Below are 17,987 nucleotides of genomic sequence, written 5' to 3' on the forward strand. Positions count from 1 at the left end.
GGTACTTTGCCTGAAAAGGGTTAAATAGGGGTTAAATTCTCCCAGTGTCCGTTCATTTCGCAAAAGAGTTACACTCAGACTCAGCTTTATTGTCATTCAGACTATGAGACATAGTGTGAACGAAATGTACATTCTCAGGTCTCGTTGAAAGTCAAACACTACAAATAGTATTAACAAAAAGAAAAAAATGCAAATAATATTGTTTCTCATTATTATTATTATTATTAATAATAATAATAATAATCATTATTATTATTATTATGGCAATAAATGGATCGAAGAACGTTTTTACAGTTGAGCGTCACTGGCTAACGTGCACCGGAAGAGACCGGTCAGAGTTGAAAGGTTTCCCAAGTTCTCCGTTGTCGCGCTAAGCTAATAGCTGAAGAAGCTTTCTCTCTAATTAATTATTAAAATGTCAGCTACAGAAGAAAACACAGAGATGGCTACCCCGTGTGTGCTTGTCACTAGCTGTGACAGTGAGTTTAAAGAAGAAGAATTGATAAAACGTAAGTTTTTAAAACGTGTTATAGCAAACAGGCTAATGTTAAACAAAGCTAACTTACTCTTGGTGTAAGCGATCGCTCCCTTATGTCTTTACCACGAATTAATAACGAGTGTGTCCAGTGCTGTTAAGCCAGTTTAGGTCTTTTACTTTCGCCGGGCTGATGTATAAGAATTATGGTATGTTAACGCTATTCCAGTAGTTTGAGCTGTCATTGTGAGAGCAGGTTGAGAAGCGTCGCTGAACGTATTTGTTTGTGTAGAGTAAGAGATTTGTTTTGCCTCAGAAATTCTCAGTGCGAAGACTTTGCCTGAGCCGACGAAGCGAGAGGAACCAGTGGCCTGGTACCCTTGGACCATCAACAACAAATACTATACAGCAGATGTCAGGCTGTGTGTTGTACCAAGCACTTTTCACATGTCATCAGAGATTGCTCAGTCCATGCAGGCTTTCATCGCTTATTTTGACAGCAAAGCGGTATGTGACACAAGAACGAAGCTCTGTTAATAAAGTTTTAAAAGCGTACTCTGTCATGCTTTTAATGTCGTCCGTTAATGTTTGCAGAAAGATGGGCTGCAAAAGCTACAGCCTTGGATATCGGTGGTGGAAGATCTTGCACCAGAGGTGCTCATTCTGGTCTGTGACAGAGTCTGTGAACATGGTTAGTTTTTCTGCTCTGTGCGTAGATTGCAGAAAATATTGTCTACTTACAAATTGTGGGGCATACAGTTTTTAATTTTTGTTGTAGGGGTCACTAGACATGAAGCACAGCAGTGGTGTTTGGCTCATGCATTTGAGCTGGTAGAGCTAAATCCTCAGGAGCTGCCAGATGAGGATGGTGAGTTTTACAGAGGGGGGGAATTGAACATTGACACCGCACAGATTTCTGTCTCAGTTCTTCATGCTTTGGTAATATTTGCACCACCATTCACACTGTTTCTGTTTGCAGATGATTTTCCAGAATCCACAGGAGTAAAGAGAATTGTTCAGGCTCTCAATGCAAATGTGTGGTCCAGCGTGGAGATGAAGGATGGTGAGATGACATAACCTTCTATTTAACTACTACATACTCATATATGTATGCATGTATGGCATGTGACACTTTACATCTCTAACAGGGCACAATCAGGGCTTTGGTCTGATGAGCAGTTTGGTGGCTTCCAGACATAACATCCCACGCAACTGCCAAGATCCACCAGTCAGTGCAATTTTTATTTTGATATTGATTAATTTATTTAGGTGTTAATATTATTTTTTTTATGCTTTCTTGCTTGCTGGCTTAAATCAAGAGTATTTAATTTAATTGAGTTTTAAGTTTTTGTGGAGGCATGTTAATCCTGTTTTTTCCATGGTAGTCTTCCAGTTTACCAGTAGAGGGCACTATTAACAATGAGGAGGCCAACCATACAGAAAGTGGGACAAATGCAAACACACAGGAAGACACAGTAGTTGGTAAGTGAACAACCTCTGATGGAATTTTTTTTTTTTTTAACTAACTTGTGAAGCCATTTTTCCAAAATTTTGTAAATGCTGCTGTTGGCACCATTAGATATTTGTATAAACATACAACACATTGTGTTGATCCCCCTCAGATGCAATGACTGATTTGGACATTCAGGAGCTTGCCAATCTCACGACTGGAGATGCAGATGCAGATAACTTTGAGCGCCTTTTTACCAAATTAAAGGAGATGAAAGGTAATTGGAGGAAATTTTTTTAAAATGCAGCTTGTTTTAGGCACTTTTTTATTATTTGAAGATATGTTGTATGTCCTCTTATTTTCTCTCTGGAGGTTAAATACTTGTATGGATTTGAAGATATTTCTATCACTGAGTATCTTTAAAATATTTACCTTTTTAGAATATTTTTATTTCCATTATAGTTGCAAAGTAGGGTGATGATCCTAAATACATCAAACTAACTAATAAGAAAAAGTAAAAGAAAACAATCATAATCAAAAGGTTAAGCACCCATGGTCAGTACTTTGTAAACAGCAAAGCATCATAGAATTCCCGTTTGTTGGATTTTCACACATACTTTGCAAAGATCTTATAGTTCTGTGAGATCTTTGTTCCATCCTGCGTGCACTGCTCCTTTAAACTCCATCAACAGTTTTAAAGACGTTTAAGTCAGGCAGTTTCCAGAACCACCGTGTTTGTCTCTATGTAGTCCTTGTTGGATTTTGAGGTGCCTTTGGGATTCTTGAGCTTTTTTACAGACACTGCAGTGCAGAATTTGCTGGTGTTTAATTGAATCAATTCTTCCCTCTACCCTGTGCCAGTGGCTGCAATACAAGCCATCCACCCATATGCTTAACAGTTAAAGAGATCATTAGGTTTATTTAGATGATCATTTGAAAACTTCTGATGCTTTTAATGATCTTTTCCATGAAAGTCATGCTTATACAAGTAGATTAAAGCACGGTCTGCTAAATTTTCCTGAAGTTCTTTTGTTTTCAGCACAGGGTTTTAATTCTAGCAATCCTACGATTAGACCTTGTAAAAAGTTTTCTTAATCTTTCAGACCTCACTTTGACGTCCCACCTTTCCTATTAAATACCATAAATCAATTCCATTAATTCCACTTCCAACTGAAGAAATGTCTGTCTTCTTAAAGCCATATCCTAAATTGTGGGCATCCTTTTTTTTTTTTTTTTTTTTTTTTTTTTAATCTTCAAATGACAAGTCAGTTACTTAGAGGAGCCCATGGGTACTTATTACATGGATCATATTTTAGGAGTCAGAATATGTATGAAGTCTAGAACAGTAACTGTGAACAAGCCGCAGCCCTAACAATCTAGTTACTTTGAAGGTTTCTGAGAGCTCAATACTCTTGGGATACTGAAATTGCACAAAACAAAAACTTTTGACCAAACCTTTGCATGACAGTATACCTGATGTCATTTATAATATTGGTCTTCTCTTTTTTTAAACTTACAGACAAAGCGTCTTCATTACCGCACGAGCAGAGAAAAGTTCATGCGGAAAAGGTGAGATACTGTATTAAGGTTTTGTTCAAACATTTTTGGGGGGGCTCTTTAGTGTTTTAATGGTAACCCTCAATTAAGAACAAGAAAAATAATAACTTTATTGATCCCAGAGGGAAATTCATATGTCTGATATAGTTCATCTGCTATTTGTATGAGAACTGTTATAAAGTGGATGATTAGAGTTGCTCAGGGTGGCTTCCAGTCAGGTGGAAGGAGAGAGGGAAACATGATTGAAATTATTAGTCTGTATCCAAGAGCTTCACATGGAACTTTGGCTGTTGTGGTTTATTTTATTAGCAATTATTTTAATATATTTCTTTGTAAAATCCATTATAAAATATTTACACAAAATCTGCTTCTTAGGTGGCAAAAGCATTTTGGATGGCCATTGGTGGTGACGATGATGAGATAGATGGGTTATCATCAGGAGAGGAAAGCTAAAAGTAGCTACCTGTAACTTGGTCTCCTTTCACCTGAACCTCCTGTTTTTCTTGGGGCTTCCACAAGATTCAGCAGCCCAGGACATCCTGCTTGCACTTGGAAAGTGGAGATGCTTACAGATGACACTGTAAGCACTAGTATATTTAGAAACTGTGGACTCTTAAAATGAAATGATGTCCTGGGAAAACCAGATGGGATTTCCTGATTGGAGGAGAAGCTAATGAGTGGCCCTGATCCTAAGTCTACTCCCCTGGGTTCCTCACTATGCTTTAGCCCTAAGTGAACCTCAACATATGATTGTGTTGATGGTGGAAAAACATGAAATTAAAGTATGTGGTTTGTGTATTTGTCTTTAAGTACCGTTGATGCATATACTTTAAAGGTAAATAATGTGCCTTATCCTTAAAAGACATTTAACGCACACTGGAATAAATCAACACAAAATCTTGGGATTTTTAATGTTTTGTTTTTGTAGTGATCATGGCTTATTTGCTGTGAATACTGTCACATTACATTGGTGCACAATGTCTATTCAACTCATGTAAAAGAAACACTTATTCTGCATTGGAGTAGCTCTGCAATAAATAAGGAATAATTTGGATGTTGTGCATTGGGGGTGTTTCTAATATTTTATCTAGGTAATAAGGAGAGAAACACCTTAAACACCTAAATAGCACCACAAGCTACAGTTTAGCAAAAGTAATGTCTCATCTCCTCTGAAGGTTTCACGATGATAGCATTACAGGACACCTGGACAAAAAGCAACTTTTTACCCATCCATTCATTTTCTTTGCTGTTTATCCATCCAGGGTCTCACATGAGAGGCACAGTACACCCTGGACAGGTCGCCTGCCTGTCACAGAGCTGACACAACCATTCACAGATAGGGCCAATTTAGAATCACCAGGTAGCCTAACATGCATGTCTTTGGGAGGAAGCTGGCACAAGGAAGGCATGGGGGCTCCACACAGGAACGCAACAGCCAGTGGACTCAAGCCCAGAGCTTCTTGCTGTGAGGCAACACTGTTAACTGCCCCCCCCCCCCCCCCCCCCCCTTTTTTTTTTTTTTTTGCAGAGTTAGCCCTTTGTACTCGTTTGCAATTTATTAAAATTTCACAGATAAAACAATAGACATTTGAGAACAAATATTAGGCTACATTAAAAAACAAAAACATAAGACTTGGATCATAAAACCATTAAAAGAATATCAAGGAGCTCAAGTACTGATACAGATCTACCAACCACCTAATGCACTGTGTAGTACTCAGTATTTTTGTTCCACACCATGTAGCTCCTTTAAATAGATTACATGGTGACTCAGTTTTATGTACTTTAAGTGTAGGATTAACATGGTGACTTCTTAGATAATGACCAAGGACAGTGAGCATATTACACATGCCTTACATTGTAGCAATGTACATATAATATACAGTATTTAGTGGACAAGCAAACTACCACAGCAGTTAAAGCGACACAGTAAACTTGAAGTGCATAATTTACCCATGAGGAGCATAGTGTACTATTGGTTAACAGCTGATAATATGTGAAAAGACCTGCATTGTTGTTTTCGCTTCACACTGTCATCATCAGATGAACACAACCTTGGTACCCTTCATACTTAAGTTACATGGTGTCTGGATTCAATCAGTTTACTATAATGACTCAACCATCCTATTGTAAAATAATACTAATGGCTGGTACAGTAATCAAGTCAAGTTTTGGGTCATCAAAGTGAAGTCTTATTGTGAATCCACCCATGCCAGATTCATTTGGATCCATCCTTTCAAGCAATGCATGACTAGCACATTTCACAAGCTATAAATATTATGTACAATCATATTTAGGCAATAAGAAAAATATATTCCCATGCAGGACAATATGCAAAAATAACTTATAAAATGTCTCTTTCACTGAGCAAAATACTTTTAATACAAGGGCTCTATATCAGAAACAATGATGCTGCTTTTTCTTTTAAAATAGACAAAATACCAATTAAATGATCAGATAACTGATGATTTCTTTATTGAGCATAAATCAATAAGGGAAAGTACCTTCTACTTAAAATATTAATATATCCTGTCACTATAAATAACATTTTTCATGTTAATTTATGATTCATTTAATAAATAACCTTCCCAATTCAGTGATTGCTGGGAAACTGAAGGCTTATTCATAATATTGATTAATTCATAGAATCAAAAATGTTTTAAAACATGTCGATGGCCAAGTTGAAACTGTACAACTTCCAACTTGGGGAAACAAACATCTTAGACATCTCAGTCTCCTTTATGACACATACAATTACTAAACAGGAAAAATGGACATAATGTCTGAAAGAATAATAAGGAAAATGCATTTGTCTTCTGAAACCTACTGCAAATATCGTGTGGCTGTCTTTGGAAAAAAGAAAAAAAAGTCCTAAAATGACGATCAAATTGAGACATTAAATGATTTAAAGACAGTGCTTTACATGTGATGATGTCAAACAGCAGAGGAAAGGGTGTTTGGACGGATTGATTCCTATGTAGTTTGGGTGTGGATGGGAAGGAGGCCTGCTTGGAAGAAAGCACTGCTCCTAGGACACACTAGAGCAGTGGATGCTGGGGGAGCCCATCTGTGTGAGGACCTTGTCCAACCACTGAAGGGGACCATTAAGATGTAGCTCTATCCAGCAGGGGGTGCTGGTAACTGTCTGACGTCTGCAGAACACAAAGAAGGAAAGAGCCGTACATATTTCTATCACTGGTAAAGGTTTTTTTTCTCTATTGTATTATAACATGCCATTGTCTTATAGCCTATGTAGTCCATATTTCTGGAGGAGTTTCCCAAAATGCCAGAACTATGATGCTAGTTCCAGGATATTTCTAAAGTCATTCACATGTCTACCAGGAATGTTTTTCTCCAAGGTGTTTGGTGCCAGAAATACAACACGCACCATTCATAGTCCAGTGGGAATTCCCCTTCCAGGGGCAGTCTGAAATATGTCCACACCCCACTTCATACCATCCCTCACTACTGCATGCCTGCTGCATTCTTCCTCCTCTCTTGCCCACTCACAGCTACACCCTCCCCCATCACCCTCTTTTTCCTTTACAAGTCAGCTGCAGTCAACAACCGTAACAACCCTTTTTTCTTTGTAACCCCTATTTCTCCAGTTGTGACTGAAAACAAGTTTAAAAACCTGTTTTGAAATCAATAATAACTAATATATATATATATATATATATATATATATATATATATATATATATATATATATATATGCAATTGTCTGCATGTTTCCCAAATACAGGGAAACGTGTATATTCTTCACTTCCAACATTTTACAATGAACAAACATCTTCAAAATTCCCTGAAAGACAATTTTAATGTGCAGTGCACACTTTAAGTTTCCACATCACATTTATGAAAAAATGTAGAGAGGAACCTTGAAGAACAGCAATGTGACCCAGTCACTCGCTGGGTGAATTAAACATTAACTTGTCTTCTGACCTCTGAGCAGATCATCCAACAGCCAAAATATTTATTACCCTGACATTTATGAGCTACCTGTAAATGACCTAACCAGAAAATGTAATTGATTTTAATCATTACACAACCTCTACCATTTCCAAACACCATATTACACATTTTCACTACTACAACATGACACCCTTCTTTATTTTGAAGCCTTCTAATGTTAGCTGTGTCTAAATAAAATTACTGTCAGTCAAATAATATGTGAATGTCAAACTGTATTTAATTAAGCTGTGTAGGATATAAAAAAAATATTTACCTGTACTCCGCTCCCCAACCCTTAACAAAACTCATGCGAATAGTGCACATCCTGGTGAGCTGGTAAACAGCCTCAAAGCCCTGGTTGACTGACTGAGAGAGCAGCGCAGCAAACTCCTGGTTGTTGAAGATCTTAAGGTTGCAGCCTAACAACAAAATATTTATTCGTAGGTTTACTAGAAGCACAGGGAATAAAAGAGATGTCAATGGCAGAATAGCTCAGTTATACTCTGGTCATTTTGCATCTGATGAGTTCAATGTGTTTGTATGCATCTTGTGCTGACCTGGAGGTATTTTGCACACAGTGGCAGGATGCCAGCCATAGCGCTGATTGCAGTTAGGACTTTGGACAAAGATGGCGCTATCACTGAGACACTCTGCAAAGACCTCACCCCCAATGTAGTATAACCTCACACCCCGTCCTGGAAAAGAGGAGAGGACTGTAGTTCAGGATACAACAACCTTCAAATATAAACAAGTCAGAGTTTATTCTGTCCCTCTGAAATACAATTAATACCTATATGCCTGCGTGTGAGCTCTACTGCTGAGTTACGGTTGACATTGGACAGCAATCCCAGACAGAAACGTTCAGAGTTGGAGGGGTCTGTGAATCCATCTACTGTGAGGGAGGGCTGGGAAGCGTGGAAGGTCTCTCCAACACGCTGGTTGAGCTCGTAATAGGAGATGGAGCACCAGAAGGCAGATTCACAGTACGTCACAGGTTGTAAGTCTGGTAAGAGATAGAGACATTTACAGGCTTAATCTAGGTCCATGAAGAAAGAATTAAATAGTTGAACAGCTTTATCATAAAACAGTCAATGAAGGTGCAAAATTGAAATCAGGTTTCCTTTGGTTTTTCTTCAAAAGCTCTTTCCCATGACCTTCATGGCTTCACCCAGACATGAAATACCTTTAAAAAAACAAAACAAGGACCTCCTAGTTTGTCTCTACATAGATAGAATAACCAAGCAAGCAGACATTTACTGCATTATCTTAAAGCTGTCTGTAGCTGGTTTTTGCACACACGAGAACAGACCAAAGACAAAGACTCCATTCATACCATACTTCCTCTGATACTGCCCTGAGGCTAAGCCTCCCAGACATGGTCCACTCACTCAAGTGAGTGTGTGTACTTTACTCATCCATCTCACAAACACAATCAAACACATTCACCCCTACAAAAAAAAAAAAAAGCTGGCTCTCTACTCCATATACTCCCATGTGAAAATGCTTCACTGAACAGCTACTTTGCAACTTCTTAACAACTATACTGTTTTTTTTTTCTTTATAGAACTTGTCCATCTGGATTTTTTTTAGAGAATAAATTTAGGGGTTTAGCCACTTTGAATGAGAGGTAGCCAACACAGGCAGCTGTAGCTATTAGCTGACTGCTAGACTTCACCTCTTCTAATTCAAGTTACTGAAATGGACCTTTTGACCGGGTTTGTGCTGTGTGTGGTCTTTGGAACACCATAATAAAATTGTGTGACAAATAAAATGTCCTGCACGGTGATACAGACCGTCCAAGAAGTTTGTGCTTCAGGTGAATGAAATTCTAGTATTTTATTAGTCTCTCACTTACCACTAAATATCAGGCATAAGTGACTGAGTGTTGTACCCCTATTGTTTATGGAACCATTCTGTTAGCCAGGCTTGTTGGTATTCACTGATAACTTAGCACTACAGCCTACTCAATGCATGAATCAACCAACACACCTAATCATTATCACAACTTCGACCATTTAAATTGTTTTTATAGGCTCTCTTGCATGACATACACATTAGTGATGACAAGCTCGAGCAAAACTACCTGATTTAAGTGTAAATATTCTATTGCAGAACTAAGGCAGGTTTGACTTGGGTCATAATTGGAGAACCATTTATAAAGTTGTAGTTATGAAGTTGCATCACACACACACACACAGTCATATATATTATATATATATATATATATATATATATATATATATATATATATATATATATATATATATATATATATATATATTTTTTTTTTTTTTTTTTTTTTTGTTCCATTTGGCTAGTATTTAATGCTTAGCTCAGCTTTGTTAGACATACATAGATGTTCAGGGGTGTAGCAGCATGTTTCCTAACAAGCAAAAACGTCAAACCCAGATTAAAAAATAGATTTTAAATGAATGACTTGGCATTTATTTCTATTGGTGCACATAATTAAAAATATGTTCATGAGTTAAAGCTGACTACACTTTGATTTCACTTACCAGGATTATTGTTTGCAGGTGACACAGGATTGGGTGACAGGCTGGGTGAACCTGAAACAGAGTGGTAATAGAGGGTGGGTTCATGACCGTGATAAGCTGTAATTAGAGCAGGTGTGTATATAGTCAGGTGGCTCACCTGTGTCCATGCTGTGGTTAAGCTGGTGATCATTTGTCTCACCATCCTCACTCAAGTACCCTGGTGGGGGAGTTTCTAGAACACATAGGTTAAGCATACACTGCTGATCTTTTCAGAGTTTAAACTATTCCCACGATACAGCATATTTTAATGTAAAAACTGCACTCAGGAACACCATATTTTGGGCACAAGCCACAAACTAAATCAACCCTGAGAAAAGTAATGTACAGACTTTACATTGAGAATGAGTGGAACAGTTTTTTTTTTTTCCTCTCACCAGGAATATAGTTGTTCTGGGGCTCAATGCCAGCGGGAAAATTGGTGTTTTCTGGGATGGATGGGCTGTAGTCATCCAGTGGTGGGAACTCAGCAGGGATGTCTGTATGTCGTGGCACTAGGACGGGAGGCAAAACTGGCGACAGAGGATCAGATCAGTTCTGCACCCAGTTTAGAAAAGGCTTTAATTTAACTACAATCATGTGGAACGCATAGCAATTAAGTACACTCACTTGGTGTTTCCACCCTCTGGTAGTGATAGGGGTTGACACATACTTCATCCTTCTTGGTGTGAAAGGCAAATTCACAGTGGTCGGCAGCTCTGAGTTCATGGTGGGACTGCAGATCTGGCCAGCGCCACAAGCGGCAGTAGATCACATGGGGAAGACCTTTTCTGTGGGAAACCTGCAGACGTCCATCCAAAGACCTGAAAGACACCAGCGCCAAAAGATAGAACATTCAGATTAAATGTAATCACTCTGTGCTGCTTTACTCTAAGTGCCACTGAAATCTGAATTTGAACTGTAAAAGAAATTCTGTAACTTCTTCTGGAGAACATCCAAACTGATGCTGATGTTAGGTCAACACTGCTGAAGGCAAAGCACCACACCATTTGCCTGATATTAGATCAGTTCTGTATTTTCTACAGTAAAAAGGTAAATTCTAAGGTAATTTTTAATTATTGATTTGTTAACAGATGAACTTAACAACATTTCAGTTTACTGTGAAGCTGTGCAACAAGAAATGTGGTTCTCATTCTTTGGCCAAGTTTTAGGTAAGTAAAGTAAGGATACTTACAAAGATAATGCCATGAACATTTTTATGTATTAATTAACTTCTTATAAAAGTGCAGTAAACAGAAAAAATAAATTGTTTTCACTGTGGTTGTTGTTGCCTCTATCCTTCATTTATCAGTGTTTTTGATTTAACGCAGATTCTACCATGCTATCCCTCCCTCAACTGTGACAGGCCCAGTGACGCCAGTGCCAATCATTCTGCTTCCTCTCCACACTCACTGCTGATTGGAGAGGTGCCCAGTCCAGCACACAAAGTTGATCAGTAAGTCTGCTTAGGTGTTGCCCTTTTTTAACCCAGCATGGATATCAATTTGAATTGTGATTTAATGTGACCCACCAATTTTCCGTGCCTCTAGAACACAGATTTAGTTATTTAGTTATGAATGCTGCAAGCAGACACTAAGAAGACGGACTGTGTTGACTCAGTCTGTAAAGTCAGAAGCAGATGCCAGGCGGAGTTAAATGTGTTTTTAAGGTACTCTTTACTCTCTGGGGGCCAGGTGAATTTTAGATGTGTAATAACAGTATGCTCACATTGTACACACATTAGTTTTTAGTTATTCACATTATGGGAAAAAGTGCTGCTGCTCTAAATTTTGTTTTGGGCAGGGAGTTAGTTGTATTTATTTTCTAGTTTCTTTTGTAGTTTATTAATCTTGTGAAATGTGTTAGTTTAACTTTGGGTTTGTTGATTTGGTAACATTCGCATGATCTGCTGTCCCTCTAGCTTTTACCTCTTGAATCACAAAAAAAAAATGACATTTTGCAGTTCATACATCTTATTTTGAACAATAAATATCCTTACCAAAACCAACAATGCCTGGTTCTACGTTGATTTCCCTCCACCCTAGCTGAGCTGAGATGTAACACCAATAACTGCTTTAATTCTTGGGGGTTTTTTGTTTGTTTTTTTTATAAAGGTACCTGGTGAGATACAGGCGTCTTGGAGAAACTGCCACAATGTCTTAGGTCTCTTCATGTAATCCCAGACTGACTCCCATGTTTAAACCATCTGTAGGACACATTCTTGTTGTTGTAATAGCTATACAAGAGTCTCAAAAAATGTCCTTTGTTTTAATGAGGGCTGTAGATTCTTGCCATTTTTGTAGCTACATGCACTGAACTCCAAAGCAAAAACCAAGCACAGATGCTCTAATGAGACTAACACACAAGGATCCAGTGACATTTGAATGGTAAAATACCTAAAAAGGGTGGAGTTATATTTCAGGCATACAACACAAACCACAACAATGTAATGGTTAAGAATAATGACACTGTCCGGATTTAGAATTGTTCTCTATAAGCCTTGTTTTCACTATGCAATTTTGTCTCACAATGGGAGCAAAATCTTCAAGGAAAATAAGGCTAAATTGTGCAACCAAAACAGAGGACAGAACTTCTGGTTTTACTAGTAACTATTGGTGGCTGAAATGGTAGATAGCAGAGGAACGACTGTTGAAATACTACCTGAGAAAAAAAGAAAAAGAGCCCCTTTGTTGGAGACCGCAAAGAAAGCAAAGAGCGACAGAATGAGAATTTAAGATGAGTGAAGCTCAGATGGGTATTCCCTCAATAGAGAGATTAGAGGGCTCAAAAACAACATCCAGTTGCCATTATTTTTACTATGTCAGTAAGTAACACAAAACCTTCTTATTGGCCTGATACAATCAGGTGCTTAAAAATTGGAAGTGAGCCAGTTCTTGTGATAACTGCAGATCAGTGGAACTACATCTGTGGCCGTCATCTTCCTGCACTACCTCCAACTTTATTTGCTGGGTCACCTGAGGGCAGTATTTGCATGCCTCAGCTGCGAGAGTGGCCTGGGCTAGTTCCTGTCTCCCTGGTTTGCCACTCTGACATGATGACCACTCTGACACACAGCTGGTGGAGACAACCTTCCTTTTCAGCTGAATAGACAACAACTGTACATCTGCCAGCCAGGGAGATAGAGCATCACACTACCAACCAAATAACACCTCTTACCAAATAAAGAAACAAAAACCCCGAGTGGAAGACAAACCACTTTCTGTCAAAGAATGCAACTTCAGAAGCAAGTGCAACCAGCAGATTACATTACATAAATAAATGCAAGTGTAGTGCAAAGTTCCTCATATATGCAGAAACACATTAAAAAAAACTGTAACATTTGTCTTTGTTAGGGGACACCTGGTGAACAACTAGTTAAGACACACATTATATGGACCTAGGATTTCAGTGTCCCCAACAGCTCTGCTGCACTGTTTATATTTAAATCTGTTCATTTTAACCAAAAAACAAGTCACGTCCTTGCAATTATAGAGTTTAATAAAGTGATGCATCAATATGGAACTTTAAGGTCAATAATTCAATTTTGTGGCCAATATAGCACAATAAACAAAAATATTAATATAACAAATACCAAAATGTGAAGAGAAAGAAAGATACTTTAATCCTTGTCTATGTCTGGTTTTATAAGGCATCCTTTGTCATTGTCGGACTTTACATTATCTTACATAATCAGGGTTATTTCTGACTCAAAATGGGCCTTTTGGGGTGAGTATGCACGTAAGCATGGCTGGGGCGCATGTAGTTAAGTCAAAGAGTCTGGGTTACCTTACTTAACAGAAGTCTGTGCATTATCCTGTTATTTCTGGTCATTTGATAAAGAGAAATGCATTTTAAGCTTGCATAAATGCTCTTAAGGAAACAGGTTAAAGTATCAATAAGAATACATTCATAGAAGGCCAAAATGTTTTCAGTTAATGCCAAAAATGTTTATATGCAGGAACAAAACCCTGTCAATTATACCTGTAACTGAATTATCACAACAATAGCATCAATTAAATGTTTTTACCTATAGGTCAGAAATACAATCCATCATCAGTGTATCTACCATCTACAGTAGACAAGAGAGATTTACATTGTCATACCAACTGAACTTTGTGATTTGACTGGTTATAAGACAAACCTTCACATTTTGGCTTCAAGTGCAATCTGTTAAAATGACAGTAACTTTTTTTATTAGAATATAGATAAGAAATCCGTTTATATTTTTTATTCTGCTTATTGTGTAGATGGCAGAAAAAAAAAGAAACTTGTGGTGCCATCAGTTTCACTGTTTTGACATTTTAGTACATAATAATTTCCTGCTGGTTAAGTTCATTCTAGGTGCTAGCACCTCAGGCAAGCACTTGCCCTTTCTCTCCACGCCACATTAGAGGATGTGATGAAAGTACAGCACAATGCAGGCTGGCTGTAACACAGAATCACTGAGTCACTCGATCCCCAACAGATAGCAACACAGCTGTTTTTCTGTAAAGTCTACTGTCTCTGAACCCACTGACAACGTGAACCACAATCCAAACAGTGGCCCACGCCCTCCCCAGAGCCCAGAGCGCATTCCCAGCAACTGAGAAAAAGGTTTTAATGTAGGTTACCACCCATGCTTTGACTTCCACACTTACTGTGATGGGAGACTCCCAGTTTTGCTAGGAATCAGGCCTACAAGCTGCCTTTTAGGGCTTGGAAAGTTTTTTGAAGGCTTGTTAACACTTAAAAAAAGTCACTGAAGCTCCTTCAGTACTGCTTATTAACAAGGAGGGAAAGGTGTGGAACTGCCTTGTTTGTTTGATGTGTGACCAAAAGCTAAAGAGACAACAGAATCTATATTTTTAAAAATAATGTTTCATGTTATAGCAATGTATTTGCAGTTACTGCTATAACTTATGGTTGGGCCTAGGTAACTGACTAATGTATTTACCACCCCCCGACTATGTCATTCAGCATTATCCTTTCCTCTTATTGGTAGCTGCTTCAATCACTCACCTCAAGTTTGAGAAAGGTACAACTCTGACCACCCGCTTTGCATTGCTAACAGTTATAATCAACTTTTACAGCAACAAGTTGCTGAATTTCATTGACATTGACAGCGACTTGTTGCTACATTGCTGCCAGTCTCTTCCTATGTGGATGCCCCTTAAGTCTCTGGGTCGCTACTGGTGGGAGACAGCATTCTTCAAAAGCAACATCCTCATTTGGTGTTTTGGTCACATCAGTCCCAAAAATCTCCCACAGGTTTTCAATTGTCTGATATCTTTTTGCTGCTAATATTGTAGGAGATTTACTTTCCTTAAGGCAACTGTTTTGAATTGGTGCTAAATAATTAAACTGAATTGAATTGAAGGACATAGGTTATGAGTTACATCACTTTTACATTCATCAAACCATTTAGTGACCACTCGTGCTATATCAACAGGGAAACACTCATCCTGGCATTGCCCATTTGGAAATGTAAACATTTAGAACAATTAGTTCAAAATTTTGAACTGTAGCAACCCGTCACCCTAAGGGGACATTTTGCATGCCAGCAAAATGCCAACACAGGATAAAAGAACCATCAGATCCCCTCGCTATAGGAGTTAGAACTCCAATTTTTCCTACAGCATAACTGTCATTGGTCTCAAGGTCATGGTAACAACATTTACTGTGTTAAAGGCAACAGTTTTGGTGTCCACTGACTGAAGACTGTGTTCAATATTTAGCTGCACATATACACGGAACAGCCTTAACACTAAAAACACTAAAAACACCTTCCTAACATTGGGAAGAACCCTATTGTACAGTTAAACAGCTTTGGGAAACCTCTGGAGATGTCCAGCACTGTCTGGCACCAGGACACTGACAGCAGGCCACTTTAGGCAGCCAGAATAAGGTCTTCCTTGACTGGGCTTGTTCCTGCATATTCCACTGATGCTTGGTTGGACTGGAAGGGATCCAAGATGTTTGGAAGCCAGATTAAGACATTTCTGAACTGTTTTCTTCTGAACCATGTTTTTTTCATGTGGTGGAGTGTGTCCCTACATAGGGATGCCACTGCCATCAGGGTGTAAGCTGGTGGTGTACATCACATTAACAACCATATGGATGTCAGCATCTAGTAAAACACCACAATCCAACGTGATGATCAGTTATTCATTTCACCAAGGGTTTTATTGTTGTGGTTGTTTGGCCTACTTCTAAGCACTCACTGTATGCCTCCAATGACAAATTTTGCAGGTCTTATACTGATGGGCATCCCATATGGGGAATCCCAAACTGGACACACACGCACACACAGTCTAAACATCCTCTATGAGTCAGGCTCCAACTTCGCCAAACCACTCCCTGCCCTGTTTATCACACGTGTGAACTAAGCACATATTTATGCAGCACTAGTTACCCTGTCAGCAGGTGAAGCTCGTTCAGAGATGACAGAAACACACACTACTTCTGCATTTTCTCACAATTACACACTGCACAGCTGGTCTACTACAGGTCATGTCGTTGTGCAAACTAAGGCTGGAAAATGATATAACAGACTCTAATATATGGGTTGAAACACACCATCTTATTCTCTTAACGTTACCCGACAATTATATATATTTAAGACCGACAAGTGCCAATTGTGTGCTCCCTATTTACAGAACAAAATTGTATTTACTGAAAGTGGTTGATAAGCTAATGTTAGCTGCAAATACCACGCACGATTGTTTTTACTCTGGCGGCTAATGCAAATAAAACCCACTACATAACATCAAACGTTTTATGTTCTCTTCAATATGGTAATTGGCCGGTTTGAGTTTGCTATTTAAGAAAATACAAATATCTGCTAATATCAACTCAAGCTAACTACCTAGCTGTTTTGGCTAATGTTAGCTGTCACCAGCACTAGCTCGTTAGCTTAGGTCACAGTCAGTTACCGCTCTCTGTCTTTGTCCTTACCTGGGTATAGTTAGGCATTTTGTGTTGACATTCTGTGTTGTGATGGCTTTTTCCAGCTCGTCTAGCTGTCCCGTCCGTTTCAACTTCTTCACCAGACTTTTGACAGCCTTTTCGCACCATTTCTCCTCCTGCCCGTTCTGCTCTCCTTTCTTCCAGCCAAGAAGCCTCTTCACAACTGGAGGGGTGAACGGTAATATAGACATTTTCAAGCTGCAACTGCAACAACTAGTTACAGCTTCTGGATTTAATTTAGTATTGCAGACACTTTGTTGTTTCTAGTAATGTAGACTTTCAACTATTTAGCTTGCTAGATAGCTGAAACTCCCAGTCAGACAAATGGCTGATCGCTGCCGGTGGCTCAGCAGCAGCGGTTTGCTTCGCAGCTTCACTCCGTCCAAGTGTACTCAGTGTCGGTGTGCAGCAGGACCTCGGCCGGCCAGCCGGCCTGCTTGCCTACCCGCCCCTCCTCCTGCTCCTCAGTCAGCTGGTCTGCCCTTCACCTGTACCAGGCAACTTTCCTACACACGACAGTCACTAAATTCTACATAATAATTCTGCATAATAAAAAAACAAAATGAATTTTCCTTTGTTAGTTTGGTTTTTTTTTTGTTTGTTTTATATAAATGTAATAGTAAGCAAATAAGTTAAGATATAGTGACTTTTCTCTTAAATTTATGTGCCTTTTAAATATGTTTTCAATGTTTATTTAGGCTGAGGAATCAGTGAAGGAGGACTATTAGCAACTAAAACCCTGCATGAGAAATGGGGGAGAAAAAAAAAGTCTGAGCACTGAAAAGTGATCCAACTTTTGCATTTACTGTGTCCAAGAATAGAAGACCCTTGGGAGTAATCCCTTTGATCCTCTCATAAAAGTGATTTAATTTCACTTCAGATGCATCTTTCCAGAAATGGATGAGGGAGGTCACTGTGCATTGAGTGGTATTTCAGATTTTATGGTGTTATTGATAAGTGCAGTGCCTCCAGTAAATAGCAGTGTTCCTGTGCTATAAATACCCCCATCCAGGACAAGCCCCCTGTTCCCTCATTTTATTTATACCTTCTATCAGTGACTCCTGTCTATTTTTAA

At 38.7% G+C, this 17,987-nt stretch overlaps 2 protein-coding genes across 3 annotated transcripts; one reads left to right on the plus strand and one right to left on the minus strand.

The window, feature by feature from the left end:
• The first annotated feature begins 322 nt into the window (after window positions 1-322).
• On the plus strand, window positions 323-4,536 carry aagab (alpha and gamma adaptin binding protein). The gene is made up of 10 exons (XM_030731102.1): window positions 323-509; window positions 792-982; window positions 1,070-1,166; window positions 1,254-1,343; window positions 1,455-1,538; window positions 1,624-1,703; window positions 1,861-1,957; window positions 2,098-2,202; window positions 3,445-3,494; window positions 3,858-4,536. Exons 1-10 carry the CDS (start codon window positions 416-418, stop codon window positions 3,933-3,935), a joined length of 966 nt encoding a protein of 321 aa, XP_030586962.1. The 5' UTR covers window positions 323-415; the 3' UTR covers window positions 3,936-4,536.
• A 495-nt stretch (window positions 4,537-5,031) lies between these two features.
• On the minus strand, window positions 5,032-17,349 carry smad3b (SMAD family member 3b). Of its 2 annotated transcripts, none has more exons than XM_030731100.1 (9): window positions 16,901-17,349; window positions 10,598-10,791; window positions 10,366-10,500; window positions 10,089-10,163; window positions 9,953-10,003; window positions 8,227-8,439; window positions 7,994-8,131; window positions 7,711-7,885; window positions 5,032-6,634 (listed from the first exon to the last, which is right to left on the minus strand). In XM_030731100.1, the coding sequence occupies exons 1-9, from the start codon at window positions 17,101-17,103 to the stop codon at window positions 6,511-6,513; spliced, it is 1,308 nt and encodes a 435-aa protein (XP_030586960.1). In that variant the 5' UTR covers window positions 17,104-17,349; the 3' UTR covers window positions 5,032-6,510. The 2 variants fall into 2 exon arrangements, with proteins under 2 accessions (XP_030586960.1, XP_030586961.1); XM_030731101.1 differs by having other exon boundaries at window positions 7,711-7,855; window positions 16,901-17,346.
• Between the last annotated feature and the right edge of the window lie 638 nt (window positions 17,350-17,987).

This window comes from Archocentrus centrarchus, chromosome 6, assembly GCF_007364275.1.
Source record: "Archocentrus centrarchus isolate MPI-CPG fArcCen1 chromosome 6, fArcCen1, whole genome shotgun sequence".
Classification (NCBI taxonomy): domain Eukaryota; kingdom Metazoa; phylum Chordata; class Actinopteri; order Cichliformes; family Cichlidae; genus Archocentrus; species Archocentrus centrarchus.

Excerpts from the sequence above, each read along its gene's own strand:
- aagab (XM_030731102.1), top strand. The coding sequence starts at position 416 with ATGTCAGCTACAGAAGAAAACACAGAGATGGCTACCCCGTGTGTGCTT. Across the intron at positions 1,344-1,454 it reads GGAGCTGCCAGATGAGGATG|ATGATTTTCCAGAATCCACA; the intron begins GTGAGTTTTACA and ends TTCTGTTTGCAG. Across the intron at positions 1,539-1,623 it reads CAGCGTGGAGATGAAGGATG|GGCACAATCAGGGCTTTGGT; the intron begins GTGAGATGACAT and ends CATCTCTAACAG.
- smad3b (XM_030731100.1), bottom strand. The coding sequence starts at position 17,103 with ATGTCTATATTACCGTTCACCCCTCCAGTTGTGAAGAGGCTTCTTGGC. Across the intron at positions 8,440-9,952 it reads ACCTGCAAACAATAATCCTG|ACTTACAACCTGTGACGTAC; the intron begins GTAAGTGAAATC and ends ATCTCTTACCAG. Across the intron at positions 7,886-7,993 it reads TGTGTGCAAAATACCTCCAG|TAAACCTACGAATAAATATT; the intron begins GTCAGCACAAGA and ends CTGTGCTTCTAG.